General features: G+C 35.3%; 1 protein-coding gene across 1 annotated transcript; it reads left to right on the top strand.

The window, feature by feature from the left end:
• The first annotated feature begins 949 nt into the window (after nucleotides 1–949).
• Nucleotides 950–10,838, top strand: LOC109809849 (oxysterol-binding protein-related protein 4B). The gene is made up of 7 exons (XM_020373253.3): nucleotides 950–1,204; nucleotides 4,190–4,374; nucleotides 4,654–4,899; nucleotides 5,188–5,284; nucleotides 9,333–9,627; nucleotides 9,861–9,963; nucleotides 10,410–10,838. The coding sequence occupies exons 2-7, from the start codon at nucleotides 4,201–4,203 to the stop codon at nucleotides 10,659–10,661; spliced, it is 1,167 nt and encodes a 388-aa protein (XP_020228842.1). The 5' UTR covers nucleotides 950–1,204; nucleotides 4,190–4,200; the 3' UTR covers nucleotides 10,662–10,838.
• Nucleotides 10,839–12,054: the final 1,216 nt, after the last annotated feature.

The raw sequence follows: 12,054 nt of genomic DNA, 5'->3' as shown, positions 1-12,054 counted from the left end.
AACATCATCAACCAAAAAAATCATACACAAAAAAACTCAAACAGGGCACCATCACCAACAATACCAACATCTCAACAACAACACCAACTAGACCCACAACATCAAATAACACCAAAGAGAACAAGAATGATGGACCTAGGAGTGCGAGAACGAATGAACAATCACAAGATTGAGAACAAAAAGAAGAAGTATAAAAACGAACAGAGGGTTTTGCTGGAAATCGTCTCAACAATTGTTAGTGTTGTCAAAAATTGACTCAATAGTGTACTAAAGCTTGTCGTCGAAATTGTCTTTATCATCTAAATAAAGAAGATGATGAAACAGTAGAGTGCGAATTGGGTTTACGCTTTCACTATACATAATAAAAAGATATTATATGGCAGATGATGATTTACCCGTCATAAAATATTTCTTTCATTGATAAGTATGTCAATACCTGTCATAGAAAGGTTGTAGTCAAAGCTTGATGAGCACATTATATAACTAGTGTTGACTTGTCATAAAAAAAACATTCTATAACAAGTAAGTCTGCAACTGTCATAAAATATTTTGACATATTTATAAGTATTTCATCGCATCATTTTCTATGTCGTGTGAATAACACCCAACATAGAAAATGCATCAAAAAATCTCATTTTTGCATTAGTAAGCAATTTATCAATATAACAATATTAGCAATATCTTGGTTCATAAACAATAATAGAGGAATGCTAACATCTTTCAAAAAATACTCTTTTAGCAACATCACAATTGATTTATTAAATAAAGAGTTAAAAGGAGACTAAGAAAATAATTATTTTAATAAATTTCATTCAATAATAGAAAATACATTTAAAAAGGTGTTAGAAAATGTATTGCTAACTCATTAGGTTATGGCTATTGTTATAGAATATTTATTCAATCTGTGTCTTCCAACTCCCAAGTTCCGAATCCTTGCATACAGCCAAATGCCATGGACTACAAGTACCGAGAAAAGTTTTCTCGAAAATGGGTAAAAAATTTAATGTGAAAACGCAACCCATATACTATATATATATACACATTGTTAGGCCCAAATGACGCAGTTTGTAATTTCCTTATTCTAAATCAATAAGTGGCAATAATTATTGATTAGAGTACATACACAATTTGTCTCACACCTCACTTCTCTCCAATTTGCTGCTTCAATTCTTCTTCTTGCTCAACTCGATCACAATCGTATAAGGTATGCCCTTTGCGTTTCTCAACTATTTCCATGTATGTGATCATGCTTGTGTTCTATGCACCCGATCCATATAGTTCATAGTTTTAATAATAACATCTACATGTTCTTGGTTCATATAAGTTTTGATTCGTTATAAGCTTTTGAATGGCTGTTTTCCGGCGACTTAAGAGGGTGGTTTTGCCAATAAGTGGTATTCTTACGAATGCACACTCTATATTTTGTTTTGTATACAGACATGCTAGCGAATCACGCACTATAATAATTTAATTAATATAATATTATATGCTCACCTTAAGCCACGTGAAAACGAAACGAGAAAAAGTTGATATTCTAATAGTAATGTCACACTCCACTATGCATAATGCCTTTCTTACAATATTGTTGACGCCAACTCTAGTTTAGGGTAACTGCTTTCTCTCTTTCCTTTTACTGCTTCCAAACTGATCAAAATAGATGACAAAGAAATAAAATAAAATATTCAATTTTTACGTTTTATTTATAAGAAAAAATAATTAGGAAGGTTTTTTCTTATAGAATCTAAAAATATTTCTCTCAAATTAGCGCAAGAGTGGAGGAATGACTACTCCTTTTTCCTTTTTTTTTTTAATAATGTTTTTCAAGTTAAATAATTTTATATTAAGAAAATTGATTTTTTTTTCTTCTTTATTTTCCTTTTATTTCTATCTTCGTATGTTTTTCCTTATTTTTTTCGCTTCTCGTTTCACTCGTGATCGGAATAAAATATCGTTCAATTGACGCTAAGGAAAAAGGTTGGATAAGAAGCATCCTTAGCTTATTGCCAAAATTACGCTAATGCCAGTGAATTTCTGAGACCTTTTTTGAAATGTTGTTCGCCTTTATACAAAACTCAACACGGTTCATTATCCGATTATGTTTCGTTTGTTTTCATCATTGTTGTTGAAAAACCTAAGCCTCAAGCTTAATTAAGTTCTATATGCAATAACCCCAAATCTGAATCACATTAATTCCATATATAAAAAATAAAAATAAAAAACTTACATTTTTTTCTTCCAATTTGTTTGGATATTGTTTCGTGCCAAATTTTGTGAATTTGGTAGAGGAAAGGGGACTAATTTATAAAGAGTTAAATATATTTTTAATTCTTATCAATATATAAAATTTCATTTTAGTCCTCTAAAAATGTTTTGTTAGTTTTATTCTTCATTTTTTATAATGATCTTTTATTATTATTTAATGATGCAATGACAAGTATATAAACTAGGGGTGAGCAACGAGTGGGTTCGGTCGGGTTCGGGTGAAAAATGTCCAACCCATTGTAAACTGACTTTGAAAAAATGTGACCCATATCCGACCGACTGAGCTTTCGATTTGAGGCGGTTGGGGTTGAAACGGATTTGGATTTGAGCGGGTGGGTACAATCGGGTTTGAATTTTTTTGTAGACCAATTTATCTTAATGAAGATGAAGCTTAAAACGATAAAAAAATATTTTTAAAATAATGTATAAAAATAGAATGAAAGTGACAATAGATGGTGTAAGTAGATTCGTAGATGAAACATTTACAAACTAAAGAAGCAAAAATAAAAGATAACAAAATTCATAGTTGTTACATGCAAAAGAAATCTAAAGTTAAATTACAAACCCATAAGAAATCACAGTCGCACAAGTTGTACTCAAAATGGAGATAAGAAGATGGAAAAGAAAAACAAAGAAAGAAGCAAAAAGATAACTCTAAAAATAGACCAGTGTGTTGAGAAGTTGAATGAGGAAAGAGAAGACAAAATAAATATCTAAGTTATGAGAAAAAAGAAAAAAAATAAGTTACAAATTGATGACTATATTATACTTGAAATAAAGACTTTTAAGTTTAGATCATTGTTGTTTAGTTATACAAAAGTAATAAAAATTTAAACTTATCTCATTTTCGGTTGGGTTCGGTTGTTTGCAGATTTAAAAATTTAAAACCAAATCCGCCCAATATAACCTATATAAAATCAAAATTTTAACCCGATTTATCTACAAGACCCACCCGAACCCACCCAAAAGCAATATTTTTTATCGGGTTTTTCAGGATCGGTCGGGTCTCGGTTTAATGCTCACCCCTAATATAAACACATTATGTTTATAGTTTTTTTTTTTATTTCGATGAAACAATAAAGAGAGAACTGAGAAGGCCCAAAAACCATGCGAGAAGGCCGCAAAAGCCTTATTTTCTAAAACAATGAAAGATAAAAAAAATTGAAATGAAGTAAAAAAGAATATTAAAAATGATTTTTTTTAGGTGTACAATGATAGTACTAAACATTAACTATTACGCCGATCCAATGATTTATGTTTATGAATATGTGACATGATATCACTAAGTAATATAGAAATTATTTTCAAGACTTTTTAAAGTTATAAGAACTAATGCAAACCTTTTCTTTTGAAGAATTAAAATTAAAATCTCTTATTTACATAAACAAAATATAATTAAGGAAATTATAAAAGGATCAATTCTCTTAGTTTTGTCACACACTACTACTGCCTACTACCTGACAATAGATGATTAAATTCTACAATTCAATTTTTATGAATGAAACAAAAATGATTTACAGAATCGATAACTATAGCAAAATATAAACAATTCATTTTATATATTAATTTTTAAGTACATGATAGACCTCCTTGTCTAATACTATATATATATATATAATAATAATAATAATAATAAGCTAATAAATTTACATTATTGGACATCTTTATATTGTTCACATGTAAAAGCTGAGGTTATTAAAGTATTTTACCCCTTTAATTTTTTTAATATTTTTTAATTTAAAAAATAAAATTTGTTTAAAATTCTAACTGAAATTATAATAATAAAAAAATATTTTGTTTTGTAACCATCATTCTTAAACTTTTTTTTTTGGTACATACGACGATTCTTAAATTAGTCATTATTGTTTAGTTTATATAACTAAATTTAGGGGTAAAAAAATGACAGAATATGTTTGATTGTGATTAGGTTAGGGCGATATGGAGGCAACGAAAGGAAAGAAGGAAAGTAAAATTGTTCTGACGAAACCCTTCTCATTGGAGGGTGAATCAGATTTAGAACCAGCTTATAGTTATAGAGCCCCTAATCTCCTACGTCGTTTGTTAAGTTTACTCAAAAATGTGAGGCCAGGATCAGATCTCACACACTTCCAGGTAACTTCTCTCTTTCACTCACTTTACTTTTTCCCTCCAATTCCACCTACCAATTTTATTTTTTCATCACAACCTCAATAAATATCAAATTTAAGTTTTTCTTGTATCTATTACTTACTAAGAAACAAATTACTTAAATAAAGCATACTATATCTTGTAAATAAGACTGCAATTTAAAATGTTGAATATATCCAAATACCATAGTTTTATTATGTATGGTTAATTAAGCTAATAGATTTAGTAGGCATTAGGTATGAGTGATGGATTGAATGTTTACAGCTGCCACCTGTGTTTAATTTCCCAAAATCTCAACTCCAATGCTATGGTGAATCGGTGTACTGCACATCTTCCAACTTGCTGAGCCAATGCAACAGTGGGCAGAGTCCACTGGAGAGGTTCACCTCTGTGGTAGCATGGAGCATATCTACCACACGCCCTACATCTTTTGGGGTAGCTCCCTACACTCCCACTCTTGGTGAGACTCACCATGTTTCTAAGGGCAATCTTAATGTGCTACTAGAGCAGGTACCACTTCTTTCTCAATTCATACTCAACACTTGCACACATATCTTATGCTAAATTTGGTAACCACTCTTAATTCAATATTTCAAATATCACTATTTTTGCCTAAGTTTTTCAAAATACACTTCTTTAAGTAAGAAAAATGAAATAAATTTGTTTATAAACTAAAATTTATTCTTATTAGTTTTTTTTTTTAAATCTTATTTTAACTTGTATTAATTTTAATCTTTGAAAAAGTCTATTTCAACTTTTTTTCCTCTTAAAAATGTTTCACTCACTTTGTATATGCAGGTTTCACTCAACCCTCCAGTATCGGCCCTCCATGCAACAGATGAGAAGGAAAACATTGAAATGATTTGGTGCCAGCAACCTGTTCCAAAGTTTCGTGGTATCTTCACTTTTTGTTAGGATCAGATCACTAGTTACTCAAATCCACACTAACACATAATTTAGAAGAAGAAAAAACGTGCCATTCCTATTGTACGGTCCAGGTCGGATTCCGACCTGCCTACTACATATGTCAGTTCGACTGTAGCTCTCGCCGATATGTCAGGCTGACTGTAGCTCTCACCGATATGTCAGGCCGACTGTAGCTCTCGCCGATATGTCAGGCCGACTGTAGCTCTCGCCGGTATGCCAGGCCGACTGTAGCTCTCGCCGATATGTCTGGCCGACTGTAGCTCTCGCCGATATGTCAGGCCGACTGTAGCTCTCGCCGATATGCAGAAAGTCCTTCAACGACTTCTCCCGCTGCTGTTTGAGATCGAACAAGTCCGACGTGATCAGTGGTTTCTTCTTGTTAGCGGCGAATTGTGTCATGAAAAGCCGACTAAAGACATCAAAGTCGGTGATTGATCGGTCAGGGAGACCACTAAACCAATCCAGTGCTGCTTTTTTGAGTGTACCCATGAATAGTTTGCAGCGGACTTCCATACTTCCTCCACAAATCAACATTTGAGCGCGGAAATTCGTCAAGTGCTGACTGGGATCCTGAGTTCCATCAAAAGGTTCGACTTGGGGAATCCGGTGATCCCTCGGGATGGTCTCGGCCTCTATGGCCTCCGAAAAAGGCCGAAAAGGAAATCCTTACATTCTCGGGGCCCATAAAGCCCGTAAAACTATAAAAGAAAAAACCCTAGAGTTGAGAAGGCAGATTACACTCTTGAATGCTCTGGCTTTGAGGTCTGACCTAGGAAAAAATCCTAGTGCACCTCGTGGCCGGAACATTTTGGCGCCCACCGTGGGACTACGGTGAAACTTTTCCTACGCCCCAAGTAACACAGGAGAACCCGCACTTTACCATGGCGAGAGGCGGCACATCCAACAACGAATCACAACACCCTACCATGGAGGAGATGATGGCATTAATCAACGGATTGAGGGAGGAGAATGCGCGATCCAGGGAGAGAAAGAAGGCTATTCAACGAGAAAACGAGGAGATTAGGAGGCGGGCGGACGAGATGCAAGCTATGATAACGGCCAACGCCAGGACGATGGAGGAAGATGTCATGATGGAAGTCCCCAGGGATTTTCGACCTTTTTCGGAGGCCATAGAGGCCGAGACCATCCCGAGGGATCATCGGATTCCCCAAGTCGAACCTTTTGATGGAACTCAGGATCCCAGTCAGCACTTGACGAATTTCCGCGCTCAAATGTTGATTTGTGGAGGAAGTATGGAAGTCCGCTGCAAACTATTCATGGGTACACTCAAAAAAGCAGCACTGGATTGGTTTAGTGGTCTCCCTGACCGATCAATCACCGACTTTGATGTCTTTAGTCGGCTCTTCATGACACAGTTTGCCGCTAACAAGAAGAAACTACCGATCACGTCGGACTTGTTCGATCTCAAACAGCAGCGGGAGGAGTCGTTGAAGGACTTTCTGCAAAGGTTCAATGAGGTCGCCTTGAGGATAGCGTCCTTGGATGAAAGGATGGCAGTCATCGCGTTCCAGAAGGGCTTAAGGTCTGGAGCTTTCGACATCGCGCTAGAGAAAGCGAGTTGTCAAACGATGTTGGAGGTGAGAGCTTTCGCCCTGAGTCACATCAAGACGAAGGAGGGACAAATCAACAAAAGGGCAGCTAAAAGCCGAGAAGCTGGGGTCGTCCCAAGAGATTTTTATTCCATATAAAAATGTGAAAAGGTTTTTTGCTGAGAAGGTTTTTAATGAGGCACCGCAAACCAATAATTCCTGAATCCTAATAAACATCATCCCTTATTTATCTTATATGATTTCTAACATGTGTTATTTTGAAGGCACCACAAACTCGTGATTGTCTGCAAAAGTCCGGCTGGGCAAGTATAAATAACTCGAAGACCAAACTCGTGATTGATCGGTAAAAATCCGACTGGGCGAGTATAAATAACTCGAAGACCAAACTCGTGATTGATCGGCAAAAATCCGACTGAGCGAGTATAAATAACTCGAAGACCAAACTCGTGATTGATCGGTAAAAATCCGACTGGGCGAGTATAAATAACTCGAAGACAAACTCGTGATTGATCGGTAAAAATCTGACTGGGCGAGTATAAATAACTCGAAGACCAAACTCGTGATTGATCGGTAAAAATCTGACTGGGCGAGTATAAATAACTCGAAGACCAAACCCGTGATTGATCGATAAAAATCCGACTGGGCGAGTATAAAATAACTCGAAGACACAAATTCATGATCGCTCGGTAAAAATCCGAACTAGGGAGAAGCAAAACTCATCAGAGAACACCCAAAATACTAAATCATTCTAGGGAGATCGGCATTTGTCTGACCCGTAGGCTTATCATGTCCCACACCTCGGCCAAAAACGCCACATCTTAGCTAGAAGAACATCTTTTTATTTCACTCTCGGAATGGTGGGCATGGGGGCTATTAGTTGGATTCATTTTAACTCGGAAAATTTTCCACTCATTTTGTGAGTTGGTATTTCGCCGATCGGATTGTCGAATTTCACTGTAACAAAAAAAATTTCTCATCATTTATAGTCGGAAATTAGGCGACTTGATTTTGGTGAATTTCGACTCGGTATTTCGGTGACCCAAGGTGACTGAGTCGGATAGTTAACCGACTACTCCATTTGAAACTTTTTAACTGGGTGAATTTTCTCACATCCCCTACCAGAGCCCGAGGAGCCACGAATTGAGATAACGAGTCAGTGAATCTTCTTGGTCTGTCCCTTGCCTTAGCCATAAAAGTGTGTTCAACAAGAATCTGACTGTATGTATCGGCTGAGGATAAGCCTTCTCGCCTTGCACGCTCAAGGCTGGAGGGCTAATGTACGGTCCAGGACGAAATCCGACTAGGGGCCTCCACGAGGGACATGTCGGCCATGGCTAAGCCGACCCCCTGTCTAGCAAAGCCCTTCCGCCTTATAGGCTCAGCGCTGGAGGGCCAGTGTACGGTCCAGGTCAGATTCCGACCTGCCAACTACGTATGTCAGGCCGACTGTAGCTCTCGCCAATATGCCAGGCCGACTGTAGCTCTCGCCGATATGCCAGGCCGACTGTAGTTCTCGCCGATCACCCCTCTAAGAGTGGTTCAATTATTATTCGACTTGGTTTCTCTACTTAACCTGGTCGGTATATTTCTGATTCCTTCCGCTTACAAGAACCAACTCGGCCAATACCCGACTGTAACCTCAGTACGGGTATGGTCGGTCGGGGGCCGACACAACTCTCGCATACAGGGACTACCCGATAGTAAGGGCAAGGTCCCACTGTCCCTCACCAAATATTAGCCAGATCAAAACGGTTAAGGAAATCCCTACATTCTCGGGACCCATAAAGTCCGTAAACAAAAAATTATAAAAGAAAAAACCCTAGAGTTGAGAAGGCAGATTACACTCTTGAATACTCTGGTTTTGAGGTCTGACCTAGGAAAAAATCCTAGTGCACCTCGTGGCCGGAACACCTATAAAATTAAATTCTTCTCCAACTTAGCAAACTAATTAAAACCTGTCCCAGCAATGAACTTCCAGATGTGAAAGGTCAATTAAAGTTGTGGAAGCTGTCAGATTATATCAGCAAATTTATGTGGTTCATGATAAACCAGTTACGAAATGTCAACAAAGAATTAATTAAGGGCCACACACACTTTTCACACCATGCATTTGCTTGCCTAACTAAAATCAGGTGTCATAAGTGAGACCTTGACAGAACTCGGTGTAAAAGTACATTTTATATGTGTGCTGCATTTCATAAAAATGTTACAATTTTACAGTCTTCCCCTAGGTGGTTAAATTGGTTGTAGAAACTTCACATGTTGTTCCTTTAATTGAATCCAGGCAAAGCATTGTTTATTAATAATTAAACTGAATTCATCACAATTTTGCATGATTGTCTTGGAGTCCTATATTTGTCCCCTATAATCATGAAGACGTGTTACTTTAGTTAACCTGTTTCAAGTCAATTTCATTTGAGCATTTCAAATTGAATATTTTTTCAGGTACATCTATCGAAGCTGAAGTGCACGGTAAACGGCTGGTGAAGCTCCTAAATCATGGAGAAACATATGAAATGAATTCTCCTCACCTTTCAATTAGAATTCTTCCTGTTCCTGGGATTGATTGGGTTGGGAATGTTAATATAAGGTGCCAAGAGACTGGTCTGGTGGCTGAAATATCATACAGATCAAGTCCTTCTTTTTTAGGATTTGGGGGAAATCGTAAATTGATCAAAGGGAAGATTCTTGACACATCATTGTTCAAAGTTCTATACGAAGTTGATGGTCATTGGGATAAGTATGTATTTATTGATTTTTCTTTGGTCATGAAGAGTATATACTTGCTACTATCAAATATTAAAATAAAATCCTTAAAAGAAAACAAGAAACCATTTAATGCTAAATAATTAGTCAAGTCATTAACTATATACATTCTAGTTAACCGTTTACTAGTGACGTGATTAAATTAGGGCCTACCTTGATTTTCAAAAATTAGACTACATTAATTGCTGATCAAATTAAATTATGCAGGACTGTTAAAGTGAAGGATACAAATAGTGGAGAAGTGAGAGTGATATATGATGCGAAAGAAGTCATTTCAGGGCTCAAAACTCCTATTGTTAAGGATGAGGAGGTAATTAACTCCTGTTCTCTTTCCATTCGCTTGTTATATTTACAGATACATGACCTACAGAAGAATGTGCTCGGATAATTCATCCCGTGTAGTGAAGAGAAAAAAGATGCTCCTTTTAATAAAAATAAAAATACAAACACATCAAATTATGAAACTATTAGAATTTTTTTAATACTTGATTTTCTAATTAAACACTGTTATTCTGTACTTAATGTTCTTAAATTATTAGATGAATTTAAGTTTTTTAATTAAATCGAAAAAAAATTAAGGGTCCTTAATCTCTCAAAGTTTCTCCTAAACATGATTGTCTCTACCATTATTTAAAGATTTTGGTATACTAGATGGGTAGTTAAGAAAGCATATTTAGGTACTCTTCCACTGTTTTGGTGTACTAGAGTAATGTGGGATGTTTTTTGGAACGTGACATGAGATTGTCTTGTAAACAGAGTGTGTGGCCAACAGAATCAGCCCTTGTTTGGAGTGAGTTGAGCCAAGCTATTATGAACAAAGACTGGGAGAAAGCAAGAGAAGCAAAGCAAAGTGTGGAGGAAAGACAGAGGAAGATGTTGACAGAAAGAGACATGAAAGGAGAAGGTTGGATTCCAAAGAATTTTAGGGTGTCTTACTGTAAGGAGAGGTGGGAATGGGATTGTTCACCCACTCATAAATGGGTCCCTACTGCCCCGATCATAGCATAGCTCAGTAATTTATTGTTATGTACCGTCTCATCTAAATCTTGAATAGCCAAAATCACGGTTAGACTGCCCAGGAATTGAAATATTATGCATTTATTTCTGGTTGGACACAAAGGGGTTTTTAAGATTCATTATTTTACTCATAAAATTCATTTAAACATAAGTTATTTATTATTTTAATATCTAGTCGTGTGAAGATATTATATTTTTTTAAAGCCTTTTTATTCCTATTAATTAAGATTTGAGATTGGATTTCACTTCTTTTATATTTTATCATTTCATATGAATTTGTATTAGAAATGAGATAAATAATTCATAATCTCTTTGAAAATTTTTAAAGAGAACAATAATTGTCTTTGTCTTATATAAGTTGTGTCTTATCTTTATATAAACTTATATATATATATATGTGGGGTATCTCAAGTGAAAATATAAAAATAATTAATAATAATTTGTATATTTAAATAAATGACTTAAATTAAAAGATGCTATTACGTATTATCATTATTGTAATTCTTTCTATTATTATTATTGTCATCCTTATTTTTAAAATTATCATCACCACCATTGATGTTGTTATTATCTCTATTATAGCCGCTATCACCACCGTTGCAGTCGCCACCACCATCAGTGTCACAATCATTGTCACTTCCATCACTATTAATACAATCATTACCATTACATGAGCTAACCATCAACAATAACGATGGTGGTGGTGGAGACGATGGTGATGACAACATTGATGATGGTGAAAGTGCAACAATTATGACAATGATAATGATAATGATGATGGTAGTAAAAATGGTAGTAACGACAGTAGTAGAAGTAATGATAACAATGATGATGATATAGTAAAAGTACGGTGAAAGTGGTAGTGGTACCAATTCTAATAACGAGAACGAGAACAATAATAACAAAGAGAACTACAACAACAATAATATGTAATAATATTTTTAATAATGATAGAAAAATTATGACAATAATAATACGTAATAATATTCATTAATCTAAACTATTTATTTTATTCTAAACGTTCTTACTATAAATTCTATGTTAACCATTTATATCCCTTTAGTCATCTTCTATATATGTCTCTGAATATATTTTTTACAGAGATAAATACTATAAATTAATTTTATAGAACATAAATAGTCATAACATATTTGTAGTGAGTGGATTTTTCTTGCCTAGTTCCTGTCCGTAAGATTGTAGGCGGGCTTCAGTTGCTTCATCACCCTCTATATGTCATGTCGGTGTCTTTTTCTTATCATGGACGAGGCTCCACGCGTTAGGTTTTCTAAGCTGTCATCTTTTTTATTCATAAGAATAGTTGTATGTATTTGTTTTAAGTTATACAAATCAATAACTAGAATATTTGTCATTGTTATTGTGAAGT

The sequence above is a fragment of the Cajanus cajan genome, chromosome 5 (genome assembly GCF_000230855.2).
Source record: "Cajanus cajan strain Asha chromosome 5, NIPB_CcT2T_4, whole genome shotgun sequence".
In the NCBI taxonomy this organism is placed as follows: Eukaryota; Viridiplantae; Streptophyta; class Magnoliopsida; order Fabales; family Fabaceae; genus Cajanus; species Cajanus cajan.
The sequence above is the reverse complement of the archived record's forward strand: the minus strand, read 5'-3'. Positions and strand labels throughout refer to the sequence as shown.